Raw genomic sequence first — 21,592 nt, 5'->3', positions numbered from 1 at the left:
TGTGAAATGACTGCAATTAATCTGTAAAGCCTGGCAATGCTCCATAGCCTTGTTTCGGCGACGGATAAGGGTTAGGGGTGTTACACCAATAGTTATAATTAAAAAGTTACAAGTGTCCAAAAGTTATGTCACTTGGTTATTAACCAAGATTTGTCACTATTCATGGTGAGGAGTATGTCTCTTGTTACCAAAAGTTATGTCACTTAATTAATAACAAAGTCATAATTATTCAAGTAGACATCTATTGGATAATTATGTTTATTGCTAAAAGATGAGATTATAAATATGAGTCAAATTTCATTTGTTTGGTACACCAAAATAACACATCAAAAGTTGAGAATCAAAAATTTCTTTCTATCATCCTTCATCTTCTAATATTCCTAAATTATTCCATAAAAAATTACTGCATAAATTCTTCATAGAAATTAATATTCTTACTATGCTCCAATCAATGCTCAGTGAATTGTTTCTGACAATACAAAACATAAACAAGCATTGGGCTTTATTGTATCCTCAGGGTTCATTTATCAGTAACTCTTTTGCATATCATAATATAAGTGAAGGCAAATATAAAGATATTAATACACGCCTCAAAATCTTCGTTAATTTTTCATAAATTCATTTTTATCTCTACATACCAACATGTTGTGGTTATAGTAATAGGCAAGTGGAAGAATGATGAACCGCAACTAAAGAGCCATTCCTAAAAGGCGAAGAATAAAATTATTACAACTGAAAACAAACAACAAGCACTCCGGACCCTTGTTAAAACATAAGGATCCAACTAGCTAACTAGGCTAACTGTGGTTTTGCAGCATAGAAGAAAAGGCAACCTTAGCGGCTGAGTATATTTAGCCAGCAAAAGCCTACGTCAGAATAACTATTTTACATAAAAACACAAATTACATTATATTATAACCAAATCAAAGGAAACTTAAGAATGCACACCGTTACAATAACTGTATACAGCATCTGTTATGATATTTGTAGGCTTTGTAGCATATCCATTTTGGTTAGGTTTCTTATTAGGGGGACAATTAACAGTTTCACAGTTCACCTTCTCTTGGCCTTCCAACCCTGATTGTAGGACAGCATTTAATTCTCCACAAGCTGCCCCTATTAAACCTGCATATGTTTCAACAAAGCTGGTAAAATAGTTTCAAACAACACACAATACATGCCTGCCTGAACATGCCTAGAAAAAAGTTATGGCTTCCAAAACAAACCTCTTTTTTACCATGTTTTTTAAACCAAAAAAAAAAAAGGATTCCTAATTAAAGTACCTAAGAACAAGGCGGAAGGTTTTCCTGGTCTTGATTTAAATTCGGGATGGAATTGAACACCAATGTAGTATGGATGATCGGGTAGTTCAATAATCTGCATCATAAACATACCATATGCTACTAATTCAAACCCATTGACCATACACAAATAATTTCAATAATAATATGGAGACAAGACAGAGACGGTCTTCAAGAGCAAAGAATCAACACCTCCATGCGTTGACTAGTTTGGTCCTTGCCAGTGAAAGATAAGCCGGCATTTTCAAGGCGTGCTACCATATCAGGATTTACCTACAAGTACAGACTTACACCTTAGTTTCACAAAGTTGCATACTTGTTTGCACTGCAAACATAACATCTTAATGTCACTTACCTCATATCTGTGCCTATGTCTCTCATCTATGAATCCTCTATTTCCATATCTACAGGAATGCAAAATAAAAGGGTTAGCTAATTTGGACAAACTGGACCAACTTGATAAACCATTTTATATTTACCCCATTCACCCATTACCATCGCAAAAATTTATACTCAGTGTATTACTATGGATGTCACCTAGTTAAAACTAAAATTATTTTTATAAAAAATATTAATGAAATAATTTATTAATAATATATAGGTATATCATCAAAAAATAAACCCTTGCAATGTAATTAATATCTGCAACAACCAAAATAATAATGTGCAAAACGAGTCCAAGGTGCTAACAATTTCACAGATTTGCAGTCCGATACTTGGAAATATGTCCTCCTTGATCCAAGACGCATTGTACCACCCTTATGCGTTTTTGAGCCCTGATTAAATGGATAAGGACACGAATATGTTTTAGAAATGATAAAAGTAAGTCGATCCCATGAAGTTAGGTACAAACAAGAAAACACCTAACCTCGGGCATAAATATAACACAAGGATTTCGAGTGTTAGGATCGAACTCAGTGCTATTTGCATCTTTCAATCCTAGAACAGATCGTGCAAACTCAATGACAGCAATCTGCATTCCTAGACATATTCCAAGAAAGGGAATTCTGTTTTCCCGTGCATGCTTTGCTGCAAGAATTTTTCCTTGCACCCCTCTATCACCAAACCCTCCGGGAACCAGAACACCATCTGCACTCTGAGGATAGAAGCCAGTCAAAGGACTATCAAGCAGCAAATTATCATAACCAAGCCATATAATGCAATAACGAACTAAAATGTTACAAACCTTGAGCAACTTCCACGCAGCCTTGTAAGCATCAAGATTCTGTAAAGGGAATATTTTTGTCAAGAAGTTAAACAAGTAAAAACCAAGGCATAACATGCTGAAGGATGTAAAATTAGTTTCACCTCTATTTCAGTCATATCTTCAAGGTCACTAGCAGGAACCCAATCCACAATAAGTTTCTTACCACGAGCAACAGATGCATGCAACAAAGCCTACACAAAAAGCAATACAATTTTATATGAAAATTTCATGTGTGCATACCATGTATTTATGACATAAGCATGCTTATTGCACAAACATGAAAAACCATGTCTCACAGCTTCATATATATTATTTGATATGCAAAAAATTTCGTAATGATAAATTCACATATATATTTTATTTGAAAATTTTATGCATCACAAACAGAACCACAGCTTTATATGAAAAATTCATGTTGCACAAACTTGTATCTTTGTTTTTTCACCTTAGTAAAAAAGAAAATGATCAGTCGTACATGGAATACAAGTTGGGGAAACAAAAAGTGTCAATGAAAAACTAGTGTTCAACCAAGAAAGCTAACAGTAGTTAATGGCCCACCTTCAGTATAGAGAGATAGGTATCAGAAAGGCCTGTGTACTTCCCCACTATAGCAATTCTGACCTGTATGTTAGTCATACATAGATAAGACTCTGAAAGCAATCAGTAAGAAATCAAGATTGAATCAGACAATGAGTTGCAACACACCGGCTCATGTAACTTATCGCAAATTGCAGCCCTAGTTGTCCACTCCATTAACGAAGGCTCCTCGGTGATACTGCACAAAAGAAATAAAATATAAAACATATGCAACATAGACCCCAATTGATGTAAGGTCGTCAATATTCAGTATTTAAACTAAATATCTGGACAAAAATAAAGAAAAGAATAAGAATTGATCATATCATACACACCTTGGAAGATTAAGCACTTTGAAAATGGCCTCATGAGCCTTTTGATCCTAGCCAAGAATTAAAAACATATATCTATCATTAATTTTCAAAATTAAGCAACACATAGGATTTATACTTCAAAACAATATCAAACCGCTTACTCTTAGTAGCAAAGGGATGTGCCAGATGTTGGGAACGTCATAAAGAGTGATAATATGTTCTGCCTACAAGAGTATTTTCAGTTAGTTAAATCTTTTCAACCACATAAATGAACATCCAGCATGATACCTAAATAAAACCTTCATCCCCTAATTTCCATACCGAGACATGGCAAAATTGAGAGAGTTTCTCCTTCACATTGTCATCAAGTGCCTGTAAAAAGGAACCTATATTCAGAACAGAGCATCCATGCTTTTTCTGTGTAAGAGGATGAGAGTGATAAAAGCACATCAAACCATTGTACTGCGACAAGCTAAGATATTTGGTGTCAATCCCAAGCCTCTCAATCCACGAACACTGTGTTGTGTGGGCTTTGTTTTCTGAACAAAGTAAGCAAGATGGTGAAGTGCAATAGCGAATCGATTAATTTGTTTTACATTGTATCCAAGATGCATAAAGAGAATCAATCATCTTTCGAAAAGGTTGCTCCTAGAATTTATAAGAAGTTTCTTTTATTTTCATTTTTGACACATTGGAACATATCATTCCAAGTGTTCAAGGACTTACTTGTTCACCAACAACATTCAGAACAGGTACCAAGCTGACATGAATCAGACAGAAGTTGCCAACACCTGAAGAAGAAGTATCGAGAAAAATAAATGAAGTAGAATAAAATTTAAAAGAAAAGGGGCATTGATATTTTTGCTTCTTGACTTGTTTACAATATTGCCTTACCTACACGGCATGAGAACTGGCCTAATGCCTCGATGAATGGCATGGATTCAATGTCTCCTGCATGCAAAGAAAGTTGCTTTCAACATAATGGGATATAATCTTACATCACATTGCATGGATGATCAAAGATTGTAGTTGTATGTGTGTACCTATTGTTCCACCTAATTCTATGACACAAACATCAGCTGGACCTTCCTTTCCATCAACTGGAATCATCGCCACGCGCTCAATCCATTCTTGAATGGCATCTGTAATGTGAGGAACAACCTATAGATTGAAGGAATATGTAGACAAAGAGGGACGAGTGTAAGCCTTTATTGGTAAACAACAACATATTGTATTTATCTTTAACCTAGCTTGAGTAGTAAAGACAAACCTGAACAGTTTTCCCTAAATAATCTCCCTTTCTCTCCTTGTCAAGAACAAACTAGCACACGTAAATGCAAAAATTGACATTAGTATAGTTTAGATACATGAAACACAAAGAAGACGTGCATTTTAGGCAACTTACTTGGTAAATCTTTCCAGTGGTGATGTTATTATCACTGGTCAGTTGAACATCTAGAAAGCGCTCATAATTTCCAAGGTCTAGGTCCACCTTACAAACGGGAAAACAAATCAATTAATAATATATCCTTCAAGAGAAGCAACCAATTCACAAGCAAAATCCCAACTCAAATCAAGTTTGTAAAACCTTTCTTAAGATCCCCTCTCTACTAAACACTCTTCTTTCTTTTTCTTTTTTTTTTTTTTTTTTCTGTCACGATAGGACAAAACAAAACAGCAACGAAAGAGGATATTTACCTCACCACCATCATCTAAGACAAAAACTTCTCCGTGCTCAAAAGGTGACATCGTTCCAGCATCCTTATTTAAGTAAGGATCTACCTTGGAAAAGAAAACAATTAAGTGTATGTTTGACGAGAAGGAAGATAAATAAAGCAAAGCGGAATGGAGAAGCTAGGCCTAGGAAGAAGATGAAAGAACAATAAGAAGTAGAAATTTGATGTAAGCTTTCGCAAATTCTGACAAATTAGCATCAGTTTATGCCTATGTACACAATTTGGAAGAAAATGAATAGAGTAGTCAAGGTTGAAGGGTGTGCTCAAGTATCTTAAAATAAGAGAAAATTAAAAAGAATAAAGAAGAGGGGAAGAGCAGATACCAATCTTGATAGAAGTAACGCGAAGTCCACATTCCTTGAGAAGTAACCCGATGCTACTGGCTGTCACTCCTTTCCCCAGTCCACTTACTACTCCACCAGTCACCAACACGTACTTCATTTTCTTCATTCCTTTGCCCTTCTCCTAACACACAAATTTAAGTACAAAAAGCTCAACAAAGCGAAATAGTATACCAACTCCACCTTCATTTACTTCCCAAAACAAAAAGCGGGCAGAAGAACGGTTGCTTAAAAGGAGGTGGATATTAATGTTCAACTTTGTATTCTTTATAGTTCGGTGTATGAGTGACCTTGTTTTGTAACATATGCATATTGGGAAAATAGACAGTCTTAAACGGAAGAAAATGGAAGAAACAAGTCAAATAAATGAATAGGAATGACTATCGGCACAACGTCAACCCCATCATCCGTTACCCTTTTTCACTATCAGTATCCATTACAACACACCAAACCAGCTTTTTTTAACATTATCTATTTCTATCCATTTATTATCTTTATAAATAAACATTTTCTTTTACACTTTTTCTATAGGAAAACTATTTCTTCTTTCACCCACATTTTTCTATATCTATCTATTATTATAAAACACTTCACCTGGATAACAAAATTAAATTACTTTTTTTTTAAATTTAAGACAAGTATTTTTATAAATTAAGATAAATTTCTTTTTTAATTCCACCTGATGTTTTTGTAATAGTACAGAAGTGTTTGCTTTACCAAAATAATAATGAAATATAACATTTCAAACATGATGTGAATGAAGATGATGATTCTAACTTTCTTTACTCTTTATTTATTCTAGATTACAAGGTCATTTAGCTGTTACATCAACTTGGTCTGCCTCTAACGTTTTGACTTGTCTAAAATCTTTTAACAAACAGTGAATAGATAATATAAAATATGTAGAAATTATATCCTTTTAAATATATCTATAAATTCAATTAAAAATTATTAAATTATAACTATATATTAGAAATAAATTATATTTTTATAAAAAGTATTGTTATCTTTTTACATTTTACATAAAATCAATAAAAATTAGAAATGTTAAAATTTTATCTCATGATATCCACTTACTTAAAAGTTCAATTTTATCACTACAATTAATTTTTTTATTTTTAATATATTATTATATAAAAGTTTTACCTGTATATATTTCCATGCAAATATAAAAGTAATATAATTTCTAATATTTAAATATAAATTCGAAAAATACTCCATAAATGTAATTTTACCTTAACTAATAATTTCTTGAATCTTCTATTAACTTTTATTAATTGAGTTTATATTTAAAGTATTTTTTACCACTTAGATTTTATCCTTGGCAATCCAATCTTTTTCTTTTTCTTTTTTTTTTTGAAGGAAGATAATATTTTCAATTATAAAAAAATATTATATTGAAGAAGATAATTTAAAGTATAAAATTTATTTATTTCTTATTAAATATTAAAATAAGATCAGCAAGTACTGTTCTCATTTATTATATCTTTAGTGATACGTTTGTTATTCTTGTTTGTGAAGTTCATGGTACATCATAAGTTCGTTATCTCTACATACTTGAAGAAGCATAATTTAGAAGGGAGTTTAGTAAAATAAATAAATAAATAAAGCCCTCATTTAATTAGGGATACCTCAGCATCTAACAAAATAATCATTTTCTTTTCTTTTAAATAATAATATTTATTTACATCATAAAAAGTAACCAAACCATATCTCCTTTCAAATTTAAAAATCATATTAATTAAATTATAAAATGTTAATTAAAATTTTCAATTTTTACACTCTTCTCTTTTAAGATTCTTTATAAAATTATTTTTTAAGAATTCTTAAGGTGTTTATCGCCTCAAGTGTGACATAAGTTTAAGTCAAATTAATCATGTTGCTGTTAGGACTAATGTATCAAAATATTTATTTTTAAAATCAAAATCAAAGTTTAGAAACGAAAAAAAAAAACTCAATGGAATCTAGATTTTGTAAATTTGATGAGTTGTTCGACGGACTCACAAGAAACTTAAGAAAATAATAAAGATCCAATTTAAGGGTAAAAAATATAGCTTAAATAGCATTTTGTGATTTAACTTTTTTTTAATTTAAAAACATTTTCGCTCCAAAGTGTAGAAAATAAAGCCTTTTCCAGCTGTAGCGCAGCCGACCGTCGTGCCCCTTTTGGTGAACGGTCTACTCTTCCCTCCGGTAGAGCCTTAAATGGCTCTCTCGTGTTAAAAAATTTCCTAATAAGCTAGAAACAGAATTCATTTAACAACAATTCTCACTAACCCCATTCCCCACCCATGATTATCCATCTTATATTACTCCAAAATTATTTTAACTTAAAATTCATTTATACTCAAATTAATTGAGACTTAAACACATAATTAATCTTAAAATTTATATTGATTATTTTACGACTTCAATTGAATCCTTAAAATACATCTAATCAAAATAGAATCACTACTAACAATGTCAAATCCCATCGTAAAAAACATCAATTTAAACACTAACCTCAAAGTAAGTAATAGGCGGCCAGACAAGCAGCTTTCATTAACGGCGACAACAGCAATTATTTGAAACAAATGGTAACATCAAGATATAGCGAATGGAAGCAGCAGTTGGTGGCATATGGTGTCACAACAAGACCAAAAAAGGGCTGCAATTGGAGAGCAACCAGGTGACAGTAGCAGGTGGTGAAGGCAACAACAATCGAAGTAGACAGCACCTTGGACAAGCAAGTAGCAGGATATTGGAGGATTTGCGGCAGTCGGTAAAAAAAAAAAAAACCAACAGTTTGGGGACCGAAGTAGATGACAACAAAACCTCCCTTAAGTTTCGGTGTAGATGGCAACAACAAGAATTGTTGAAGGCAGCGAAATATTTGGATGATAGAAGCTTAGGTGCGGGCTGAAAGAGACTGAACAGGTGGCGAGGAATGGTGGTGGTAGGGAGAAGTGGGAGCTTGGTGTTAGGCAGTGGCTGATGGGGCGTTGGAGGGAGATGGGCAGGTTCTGCACAAGAGGTCTGGGCAGTGGGACGGTAAAGGTAGGAAAAAGAAAGAAGGAAAACCGTTGGCTAATGACTTAAGAGATTTTGGGGAAGTTGTGTTGGTTGTTTCATTTGATTTGTGTAGAGTAGGCTCCTTTTATAGCCAAAATTCGTTATAGTTTGAGATGATGTTAACCTAGTCCTAAAGTCTAATTTTAATTAGTCTAAAGAAATGACCTCTTTATCTCTCTTTAATTAATCTATCTAATGAATAAAAAACCTAATTATCTTAATCTTAATAAAAAAAACCTCTTTAACCATTATAAAATCGAATTATCTTAATCTAAATAAATATCCTAAATTAAAATATATATATCCTAATGTTAATGCTAACTATTCCTTTTGGGTACTTTTTCTTCTATGATTTTTCCATTTCCTTTTTTTATATATATTTTTTAATTTTAACTAACTTAACTAACTTCCTAAATTCTTAAAAGTTAATTACAAAATTAGTCTCCCATTAAATTTTAAAATTTTAATTTAATCCCTGAAACCAAATCACATTAAATTATAACTCCAAATAAGTATATAATCCATTTTCGATGAGTTAAAAGACCGTGCCTCGAAATTCGAATCAAGAGATCCAGGAAAATATTTTTCTTTCCTTTTTTTTTTTTCCCCTTTTTTAACTAACTTCCAAAATTATAAAAAAAAAGGTTAATTCTAATTTTACTCCCCCTTAAATATTAAAAATTCAGTTTAATCCTTAAAACCAAGCCAAAATTTAATTTAACCGGGAAATTAAACTATAAATTAAAATAAGTCCACAATCCATCCTCGAAAAGTTAAGGACCCTTCACCATGAGACACAGATTAAGGGACCCAGACAGAATTAGGTCTCTGCACCTCTTTCTCATTTTCTTTTAATTTTTGTTCCCCCTTCCGTGTTTTTGTACAAAGATTTCAATTGGAGGAGGAATGACAGCAAGCCAGATATTTATAATTTTTAAATTATTCGTATCTGAAACCTCAAATCTACTTAAAATTTTGAATTCACAAATTATTTGAATATTATTATCCCAATTTGAATTAAATACCATTATTCGTCATATATTCAAATCTATAAATAATACAAATGTAATAATTTCAATCATATGTTGGATATCTAAATTTGTAGGAATCCAAATTTGAATCCATAAAATAATATAAAATTTAAAAATTAATTTTAAATAAAACTTATTCATAATTAATAATAAATAAATTTAAATTAATAAAAAATAATTAATTAACAACCTAAACAAATTAAACATAACAATTTCATAACAATTTAAATATACCTAACAGCATAAACAAAAGAATCCCAAACAAGTTAAAAGTTACGTAATAGTCATAAATAACTTCATTGCTTAACCCTAATAATACAGTGTCAATATATATCAAATCTAATGTAAAGTTAGTAATATGTTTAGAGTTTAAGATAATGTATCATTAATATCAAAATATAAATTTTAATACCATAATTATATAATAAGTGTTATGCATTCATAATTTACTTATATATAATAACTTATATATTATATGTAGTTAAACATTTATGTATAATATTTTTATAATATAATTATGTCACTTTATAAAATAAGTTCGGGCTTAATCTATAAATTGATATTTAAACTATTCTTTCTTTCTTTTTCTCATCTTGAAACTTTATCGTCTTTTTTGTTACAAGTGCTACTTAAACTACTTTTTTTTTCTCAAGTTGGTACATCCGTTAGTCAAATCGTTAAATTTATTTTAAAAAGTGCTTAACCCATTAATTAGTACTTAAGCTATACTTTTTTTTCAAGTTGGTACATAAACCTTTTTGTCACAAATAGTACCTAAACTATTTTTACGTTACCCAATTTACACTAAAATGCTATATTCTTTAAAAAAATTCTAGCCAACAATAAACTGCCACATCATAAAAACTTAAAAATTATTTTTAATTTTTAATTTTTCTTTTTTTTCTTTTACGTTATTTATGTCTGGCAATACTAGCAATGCTCGAAATTTACCCTCTTGAGGTTGAGATGCTAGCAAGTAATTCCAATCTCAAACTGCACCACCTGCTTGCTCTACCTAACAAGATTGAAAAGGTTATTTCATAGATCAAAATCAGTATTTTCAAAACCAAACCAGGAACGGATCGAGGTATTAGTTCGGAGATAAAGGTTGAATCGGTTGACCTATGAATCGATATTAGACCAATTGCATCAAGTTTAAAGAAAACTAATTGAATCAATTTTATCTATTTTTAAATATTTTTATTTTTATGAATTTTGTAATAATTTATTTGATCGAACTAGACAAATTGATCAAATTGGGAACTAGTGGCTTAATTGGTTCAACCACTATCTAGTTATGAAGAAATGAAAAAAAATGAAATTGTATATATAAGAGAAAATAATACTTTTTGTCTTCTTTTATCACATGTCAATTTTTAATTGGTTATTCTTTTAAAGGTTAAATAGTGATTTCCCTGTATTTATACCTCATTCCTCAATCTGGTATATGAGGTTTTTTCATTCTCAATTTAATACTTGTGATTTTATTCCATCAAACAACTTACCCTATGTCCTTATAGAAAGTGATGTGGCAATGGTGGACCAATCATCAGTTGACACATGTCAATTATTTCCTCTAATTTTTATTTTTATTTTTATTTTTTAAAACTCTAGCTAATTGCATGTTGACACATGGTAATATAAAGGTAATATTTTTTATATTTTAATTTTTTGCAAGTCATTGGGTTAGAGTTTTATAAGAATTAAATATAAAATTAGGGGGGAAAAATAATTGACACGTCTCATTTTGTGATTGGTCCACCACTACCATATCACTTTTCGTAACGGCATGGGGTAAGGTGTTTGACGGAATAAAACCACAAGTACCAAATTGAGAACGAAAAAACTACAAGTACCACATTAAGGAATAAGGTATAGTTCAATGGGTAAAATCGTTATTTAACCTTTTTTTTTAAATAGACTTAATAGTTTAGTTAACTATTGAAACTAACAAAGGTGTCAACTTGGAAAAAATAATAATTTAGGTAACACTTGTGACCAAAAAAATATGTTAAGGTACCAAAACAGGGGGAAAAAACATAGCTTTGGTACCAATTTATGGATTAAGTCTCTTTTAAAATAAACTTAACAATTTAACTAACAGTTTGATTAACGAAGAGACCAACTTGAGGGGGAAATGTAGTTTACGTACCACTAGTGACCAAATTTGATTATTTTACTCCTCATAGTGAGATTATCTATAACACCCCAAAACTCAGTCTAGAAGTTTAGACCGAATCCTAAAGGTTACATTGGCCACCAAAAGTGGCAAAAACAAAAACTTTAATTTAAAACAAGAAAACATTTTTGTTCATTATATTTGAAACAATATTAAACCCATGTCAAACATTCGGAAATAAATCTACAGTTTCTAAAGTTCAGTCCACAGTTTTTATAATCGTCTTACAAACCGACTTAAAGTTTACCCGTATAAAACTTATGAGATTTTACTTAAACCGAATCAAATCATATCTGTCTGAGACCTCTGGTATGCCGAGTCCAGCTCTAAAACACGGAAAGTGCTTGAAAGGAAAGACACTACAAAGATGGGCTACGCGAGCTTAATGTGAATCTGAAACATGAACAGGCAGCAAAAGACGGAGTGACATAAGAAATACTTCAGACAAGCATGTGAATAAAAAAAATCACTTACGGAAGTTTCAATTGGTATGCCAAATACATTATCGAACCACAGAAATGATGATCCAGTCATCCGCAATAATTAGAATAAATTACATGACATTAACTATATTGGCCATAACCAAAAGGTCAAACAAACAACAGAATATTCTGACAAACAAAAGTATATTCAGATGCGAACAGATGCACAATTCAAGATCTCACCCCACCAGTCAAACACCACTTCGTCCATCCAATACACTACATAAGGGCTATGGTAAGCCTGTCCACCATGCACAGTACATAGAACCATAATAGGTTCATCCACCCTACACACCACAACGTGGAACTATGCCACTTGAGTAACTGTATACAATTGAGTTGATATACGTATAGGATAGTTCGGTAAACAGTTGTACAAAAGTATCGCAGTTAAAATTGCTAAGTCTGTCTTCCTTCTCTTCATAACCAGATCCCAAAATTTTCATGCTATGCAATAATGCACACATTACGTAGACATTATACAGAAACGAACATTAACATTTCCAGTTGAACAGATTCAGATTAGATTACACTTGCATTCTAATATTCAGTTACGACAACAATAATAAACTCATACTTATTCATCACATAAACGAGCAATAAAATTAAAGCCATAAACGTATATATATACACAAACCAAACTAAATAAAGTCCCAAACACACTTATTAAGGCTTGAACGAGTGTCAAATTACACAAAAACATAAAATAGATAGTTTGTGACTCAAAACAAAAATTCTGCAAAATAGGGCCACATGTTCGTGTGGAAGTGCCCAGGTCGTGTAGAGGTCTACACGCCCATGTGAAGGTCATACACACCCGTGTAAAGGGGACACATGCCCATGTGAACAGCCCATGAAACTCACTATCCAAAAATGACAAAAATAAATAACAGAGGAGATATAGCCGTGTGGAGATCTTACAAGCCCGTGTGGGTACACATGCCGATGTGGCCAGACTGTGTCGTACCAAAATTTGCCCAAAAACCCTAATTCCCAAATTCATACGGTCGTGTGAGCCACTCATGTGGGGCACAGGCCCGTGTGGTCATAAAACCATACCGAAACAGCCTAAAATTTGTGTTTTTGACACCAAAACGTTCCCCATCCTTTTGGGAATCCATAAATGTACTGAAATATGCAGAATATCATGCAATCTATCAATAACTCAACACTTAAAATCAACAGTTTTGGAAAGACACCTTAAATCAGAATTGAAACAACAAGGATTAACCGTTTCGCCTCTATAAAACTATTCTGACTCACATCCGATAACACGAAACACACAAGAGCAATCTCCTTTGACGGAACGATAAATAAATTGCGTAAAACATAAGAAGCAAAAACAAATGCAATTAAAATTGAAAAGAAAAAGAGGAATGATGGGGAAGAAAAAGAAAAACATGAAAAAGGTGAAACTTATTTTCTATTTTAAAGTTAACTTCCCTTTTTTTAAAAAGAAAATAAAACAACATAAAAACAAATAAATATAAAAAATACTCATAGGGATTTGAACACGAGACCCAAAAATACACTAACACACAACTAACCACAGACCAACAGGCCCATTTGACATTAAAATGCGAAATTGAACCCAAAAGTTCAACCCACTCATTGACCTTAACCATAAACCTCAAAACTTCTAACCCCAGATTCCATGATGTTACATTATCGATCTTTAGGAGACCTCCTAATCTTTTACCAATATTTGACAGGATAATAGGATCATAGTATTCAATAAAAAATCTCGATAACCTTACCTAGATCGCTATTGTTTTAAAGGAAGCCTCTGATGGACAAAAGTTAATGACCCTTTTTTTAGGGTTAAAAACTTACCTCCGACAAACCATGGTCCTTTATCTATCACAAATTCCTGATCTTTTTTATTTCCCAGTTTTACAAAAAATGATCGTGATCAAAACCTATGGTTTCCATTTCACCTTTAAGGTGCCAAAGTTGTTCTAGTTTATAGGATAGATATTTAAATTTGGTTGTCTTTCTAACACCTTTACTATCCATGTATGCCTCCATCTCCCCCTTATGAGTTCTTTTTCCTTTTTTGAAATGAAGATTTAACCATATTATCATCATGGTCACTCTTCTTGGCCCAATCCTCCCTAGCAAAATCATTGTCCATCAATCAATTCCTACATTAAGGAGCCTTTCCCTAGTATTATCGTAATTGGGAGCCAAATAGAGAATCCCTATATGACCTTATCCTTCTTTTAGCTCCTCCATTGCCTAGAGACTTTTCTTTGCTGGTTGTGTTCATCTTCTTGTTTGATTTTTTCAATTCATCATTTTCTTTGATTGAGAGAGATTTTTCTATTTCACAATGATTTTCTTTTTGTCACATTACATTGAAGCTAAACTCATGTACTAAATTGGGACAAAAAAAATTAGATACCAAATTAAACCTTGAAGTCAAATTCTTGTACCAAATGATATATTAACCCACTATATATGTGTATATAAATATTTATATTTGACAAACTTTTAGCCAAAAGAATTGATAAACTTATGAATCACACAGTTAGTTAAAATTCATTAAATGTAAATAATTTCACAATTAAGAGCTCAAAATTGTGTTTTTCATTAAAGCCACAAAAACAAAACTTTTAACTTTTTTAAATACATGGAAATTTGCTAAAATATTAGGTTATTTTTAAAATTATAAAATATAAAATTACACCTCCTAAAACAACCTAAACAAAATTGCATCTACATTTAATTTTAAGACGTGGAATAAATAAAAATAAAAATCTATAACATGCACATCGTCTATCGGCCACATTATCCATTTTCAATATTAACTACCACGTCAAGTCGCCGCTAGCCTCTTTGCCTTGAGTCATCGTTAATAATCTCCGGTTAGGAACACCACTTAAACAAAGCTTGCCCCTCCCTTCTCAATCTATCCGTCTACAATTCTAAAAATAAAAAATCCCAAAACTCAATCGCCTTCATACACAACTACCGATGTCTCCGCCGATCGGTTTAGATTTTCTACAAAGTGACCAAAATCCATGAAAACTTGAGAAAAATTTCAAAGCCAATAACCTTGGTTTGTCGCTTTCCACCGTTTTAGAGTATGAGTTTCTCCTTGTCGACAACCACCTCCTCACCATTTGGATTCATGGGCTGATGCCTAGGGTGCGTGCACTAAACCTAAGCCGAACCTAGAATGGTGCTCTTTTTCGGTAAAGAAGAACATACAAGCCAAGATCGTGAATTTTAGAAAAAAAAAAAAAACCATGACTATGATGGCAGAAACAATTTTTTTATCATAAAATTGCTTTAAAGAGACATGAGCTTGGCTAGAGGAGATCAATGGAGGAATTATTATAATATGCTAATAGTTTATTTAGATGAATCAAAATTGGTGTAAAATGCTAATATTTTTTGTTATAAAAAGTAGTATTTTTTTATAAGTTTAAATATTTTTTAAAATTTTATATAGAATTTTATGTAATTTTAATGTGTTTACATAATTATAATTTTAAAAATATATTTTATAATTTCAAAATAAATAATGAAATCTCTTTATTTTTCTATTTTTAAAATTTTCGTTAAAAGTTAGAAAAATACAAAATTAACAGTTTTAAGATTAAATTAAATATTAACTTTTGAATTAACATACCATGTTATTTTTCCATTAAATCTGTAAAGATGGTTAAAAACGAATAAATAAAATATTATAATTCAATAATTAATAATCAAAATTTAATTTCTCACAAAATTTTGAAAAAAGAACTGTGGGCAAAGTAAAATGTGGGCCCGGCTGCTTGGCGGAATTGAAAAAAGAAGAGGTAGCTGAGTGGTGTTTTTGTTTGCTTTTCCGGGAGAACAGGGATAGGTAGATTACGTTCAAACTATTTTTCATCTTTCATAAATACTTTCAAATAAAAAAATAAGAAAAACATTTGCTCATTCAAAAAGGATAAAAGAAACTTGATCATGTGAAAAACTTTTTTTAAATGTGTATTTATAATTTTATAATTAAAATTACTAAAATTTTGTAAAATATTTTTTTATTTTTTAATTAAATTCGTGTTTAATTAACTTGTATCGTCATCTTAATCAAAAGATCTATAGGGATTAGTGAACAAGAGGACAATGTATACTAGATTATGGCACAATCATGATGGAATAATTTTTATTTATTTATATTAATTGCATCTAATCAATTTGGTTTGGTTCAACACAAATTCATACTCGGAAAATAGTATAACTCATATCAATTTGAGAAATTAAGATAAATAAAATTGATCAATTGAGAATTATTACTTTGTATTATCTATGTTTCTTATATATTTTTAAACCTATAAAATCAATAATATAATTAGAATTAGAATTATTTTATTAATAATTTTTCATCATCAATGTAATAGTTATTGTCACTTAATTAGACTTTGGATCCATATTAAAATATACTTATTATTTTATATTGGGATAATTATCATAATTATACATGAACTTTAATTGATGCAATTATACACGTGAAACTCTATTTGTGGTTCAAATGTGTACTTGAAACTTTAATTTTGATTTAATCATACACATTTAAAGTAATAAATAATATGTAAACATAAAATGATGTTATATCAATAATTGTGTTAATAATTTATAAGAATTGGATCAAATCAAAATTTCAAGTATAAAATTGCACAAAATCAAAATTCATGTATAGAATTACACATTAAATCGAGTTAATGTATAGTTTTAGTATTTATTCCTTTTATATTAGTTATCACTTAATTAGTGTTACAGTTATATACCAATTAAAACTTATATTTAGCATTATAAATATATAAATATATGCATTAGCAATACATTTTTATTCAAAATAACATCTAAAGAATTATTGAAAAAATTAATATTTTAGCATTATTTAATATGTTTTATTTTCATCACAAAAAAAATTGATATTATTTGAGATGTTTAGTTATTATCGTTTGATATTCGGTAATTTTACTATTATTGAATTTTAATAATATTTACATAATTACAAATTTTATTTACCATATTGTGAAATATTTTGTCAAAATTAATAAACTTAGATCTATTATCATTTAATTACCAAGTATATAATTTTAAAAATTAAAAAAATATATATTATTTAATAAATTTAAATTTTAAACACATAAAATCACACATAATACATATGACATGGAAACTAGTTATTATAATGTTTTAAATGAGTTAGTGTTATGAGTTAATTAAACACTAAGTCAATTTGGAGAGAACTTTAAATAATTATTATAGTTATTTTTTTGTCTTTTAATACATAATTTAAATAAATAAATAAATATTTTTGTCTTTTATTTTGAGATTAGTGTTTCATTAGTTTAAGTGAAAAACATTATAATATAAATAAATAAAAAAAGAAAGCTAAAGTTGGATGTGTTGAAAATGAAATGAAGAAGTGGGTGGCAATTATGAAATAGTATAATCTTAAAGATTGGAAAAGGACCGGTTTTGTAAAATCCAATGGATTGACTGCGTCAATTTGCTTGTATAATCAATCCGTGTCCATGGATCGCGGCAATGCCAAGGGAACGAGTTGCATGGTTAATTTACTCATTCGCTTCTTGTCCTGTTCTAACAAATTGGGAGTCACGGTTATTGTCGGTTTATGTCAGTTTTGCCACGTTAGAGACACGTGCTACTCTCATCCCGCTGTTAGTTTGTGTTAGTTGAGTTGGGTCCCATCTCATGCTTGACGGTTGACCCTTCGTTTTGTACGGCTACTTGACCCCACCTATCCCATTTCCTGCCGACAACTTTACTTTTTCCATATAGTATCCATGTTCTTGTTTGATGCTTTTCTTTTTATTTACATTTTGCTTAACATTTTAGGGAAAGAAAATAAAATACACTAAATAAAAATTATTTTTTATTTTTATTTAATAATATAATTAATTTTATTTTTATGATTTAAAATAAATATTTTATATCTAAAACAATGAAAATAATTTAAAAGTTCTTAAAATATTTTTATTTTTTAATAATATTTATGAAAGGACTTGAAAATTTTATCAAAATAATATTCAAAATTCATAAAATAAAGCATATTTTGTCAGAATAATTCTAAAACTCAAAACAAAAATTAATATAAAAATTTAAAACCAAATTAAATTATGATGGACGGTTTAAAAAATTCAAAAGACTTAACTAAATCAAATTGATATCACCCTAATTTTTTTCTTTTGCCTGATCATATCACCTCTAATTCAAACCTATATTAATATACAAATGTTATTTAACAAAATTTTAAAATTAAATCTCTTACTTGGTTTGAATCTATATATGGAAATCATTTTATTTCATTTCTCAATCTTTTACCAAATATGTTTTTTAAATTTTTTTTCAAAAACTAAATGAAGTTTATTTTTAAAACAAAAAGCATTTGACTAATAAAAAGTATTTATGCAACTGCCTCCCCACTCAAATTGGCCCTAAAAAACCAATTTTTAGAAAGTAACAAGATATTTTGATTTTTTGCAAAAAAAAAATTTGAGCTATATTATAAAATAAAATTTTAAAGGTTTTATTTTATTTTATATATGGATATAGTGATGTTGTAATAATAAAATTATTATGTGGTGGAGTGTAAAACAAAAAATGGATAATATATGAGATTTGATTATTGAAACCAAGTATGAATCACTCCATTGGATTGAATAGAGGGAGAAAGAAAGTTGGTTAGTTTGAGAATATTGATGTGGGATTACTGATTAGTCAACTTCATCACATGACCGACTTTGTTGATTTCTCGACGCGCCTTTTCCTTTCTTATATTAAATTTGTCAATGTGTCTACTGCCTACTGCAGCAAGCCTGCTCTGCAGCTGCGATGCTGATTTTATATTTTCATATAAAATATATCCATTTACACGTATATATAGTATCATGCCTCTCTATTAATGAGTCATGATGCCTGGCCCACTGCTTTGGGCAGGGCACCACTCTCATCACTCTACTCTTGACTACCATCACTCCCCTGAATTTGAGGATCTTTTTATAACATACCAGCAGACTAGAATCCAATGCCTGCTCTAAATTTCCAACGCTTTTTTCTGTTTCAGATACCTTTTCGAAAAATTCTTCTCAACATTAGTCAATAAAATAAGTTTGACTAACTAATCAAGTTTTGTCTCATATACGTGCAAGATGAAATTTTAAAATTTGAGAAAAAAGGATTTTCTTGAGTTGCATAAAAGAGATGGGATAATTAAGTTATTAGGTAAGTTGTTTTGATTACTAAATAAATCTATCTTACTTCAAAAATGGTCCAAAATTGATACCCTCATTCATAGCCATCACCAAACATGGGGAGTGAAATGCATGTAGATAAGAGATTGACATGACATGACATGCTTGACGATGATGGTGCCTTGTCAGCAACAACGCAGCTAAGCGCCGTGGTTTGGAGACAAGGAGAGCCGTGCTTGACATGTTGATTGTCGTAACACAATTTCTTAGCACGTTATTCCTCGAATCTGTGTTTTCTTTGACTAAGAATTTTTTTTCATTTAGAAAAAAAGACCATTCAAATGCGGGAATTATCTTTTTCCTTCCTCACCGACCTAACGTTTAGCTTACACGCACGGCGAAATGGACCCGTCTTGGGGAGAGAGTGAAACAGACGCAACTGCAATGACTGAGAGTAGGAGTAGGCTTTGTGCTGTGCTGGAGCGTGTAACACAACTTCCCAACTACCGTACCTAACCCTATCTTACAGTTGGAGATTTTATGCCTCTCTAGGCAAGGCCATGTGAGGTTTGGTACCCCACGTTGTTCCCTGCGCTCTCATTTATCGTTTTACCCATTTCATGAAAATTCATTTGCGATACGCCTAAAGCATGCAGCACAAAAAGAAAGATCCTGAAAAGCACGATGATTAACTAGATATACATTTCATTTTTTATATTTTATTTTTAATTACTTTTAATGACTCACTTTCTTCTTTTAAACATTAAAATTTGTATTTTCTTTTTTATTAAATTAAAATTCATCACTTATTTTGTCGGCACTCAAATTTTTCAACATATTAAACATTACCTTAATGTATGAATCTTTGTATTTCACAATCTATCAAATACAAACTAAAAATAATGGAAAAATACTATAAAAATACTGTTAAAAAGTATTTTTGAAAAAAAAATTTGCTATAAAATAAAAAAAAATGAGATAAATGGATAAAACGAAATATTTTAAAAGCCAAAAGGAGTGGTAAGCTTTTTCTGTTGGCTACCTACTTTCTTGTCTCCGACTACACAACCGTCCTTTGCTCCCTCTTGCTCTTACCACTATTAGTACCAATTCTTGAACACTTGGCGATTTCATTTAAAAATTGGGGCAAACTCAGCGACTCAATAATCTAATTACACCACGTGCCACTATCATAGCCGTCTGTTCTTGCATAAGTACTGGTCAGTTCAAGATTTAACCAACTTCCACAGCTCCATTTGTTTCAACCAACCAAATATTAATTAGTCGGAGAAGAAAGCCTCTGGCTATCACATCACTTTAATCTCCTTGCAGTACGCATACAGTCTCATCAAAGGGATTACTTTGGACTCGATATACCCTCATTCTTTTGGTACATACACTTGTCTCCACTTCATAATTCTCATGAGTTGGGGGAACGTAACACTTGTCTGCACTTCATTATTCTCATGAGTGGGCTGAACGTAGGAGGTAAAACCTTTGACACTTCAACCCACCAAAAAATAATAATAGGAAGAACAAAGGTTGACTTCTTTCAACTGTAAGAAGTGACTCATCTCCAAAAAGAGGAGGAACCGACATGCCCATACCTTCTACCTTCCCTCACCCACATCACAATCAAATAGCTAGGCTTTCGGATCATGCCTATCTTTAACTCTTGGGTGTAATTTCTTTTGCCTTTTTTATAAAAATATCCAAAATTTTTTATTATTTATATAAAAAATCTACTTTAAAAATTATGTACGTAAATAATCCGTTTTTAACAATAAATATCAGTAACGTCTTTATCATTGGCGTCATCACCTCTAATTTTCAAAAAGAAATTTGGGTGCCGCCATTGTCATTAACGACACCAAACTAAAATGTAATTATATAAAACATTCAAGGACCTAATAAAGTAATTACTTTTTTTAGATTAGATAAAAAAAGGTGATGCGATTACTCCACAACACCAATTAAATGCATTAATTTTTTTTTGTCTACTTACATGTTAAGTTTATCCACTTTTAAAATTAAATCTAAATAGATATAAGAATTAAAAAAACTTTTTCCAAATTTTATTATTTTTAAAAATAATAAACTTAAAAATTATATAAAATTTTATTTAAATTACTTAAATATATTCCTCAAGAATTTTCCTCAAGA

At 30.6% G+C, this 21,592-nt stretch overlaps 1 protein-coding gene across 1 annotated transcript; it reads right to left on the bottom strand.

Annotated features, from left to right (window-relative positions):
• Window positions 1-578: 578 nt before the first annotated feature.
• Window positions 579-8,649, bottom strand: LOC108479646 (uncharacterized). Its single transcript, XM_017782364.2, has 22 exons — window positions 7,978-8,649; window positions 5,458-5,599; window positions 5,097-5,176; window positions 4,804-4,890; window positions 4,669-4,719; window positions 4,442-4,559; window positions 4,293-4,349; window positions 4,125-4,189; window positions 3,854-3,937; window positions 3,720-3,770; window positions 3,560-3,622; window positions 3,420-3,466; window positions 3,214-3,283; window positions 3,067-3,129; window positions 2,610-2,699; window positions 2,488-2,526; window positions 2,170-2,397; window positions 1,992-2,077; window positions 1,657-1,705; window positions 1,494-1,574; window positions 1,284-1,377; window positions 579-1,125 (listed from the first exon to the last, which is right to left on the bottom strand). The coding sequence occupies exons 2-22, from the start codon at window positions 5,582-5,584 to the stop codon at window positions 935-937; spliced, it is 1,821 nt and encodes a 606-aa protein (XP_017637853.1). The 5' UTR covers window positions 5,585-5,599; window positions 7,978-8,649; the 3' UTR covers window positions 579-934.
• Between the last annotated feature and the right edge of the window lie 12,943 nt (window positions 8,650-21,592).

This window comes from Gossypium arboreum, chromosome 12, assembly GCF_025698485.1.
Source record: "Gossypium arboreum isolate Shixiya-1 chromosome 12, ASM2569848v2, whole genome shotgun sequence".
In the NCBI taxonomy this organism is placed as follows: Eukaryota; Viridiplantae; Streptophyta; class Magnoliopsida; order Malvales; family Malvaceae; genus Gossypium; species Gossypium arboreum.
This window is presented reverse-complemented; position numbering and strand designations above follow the sequence as displayed.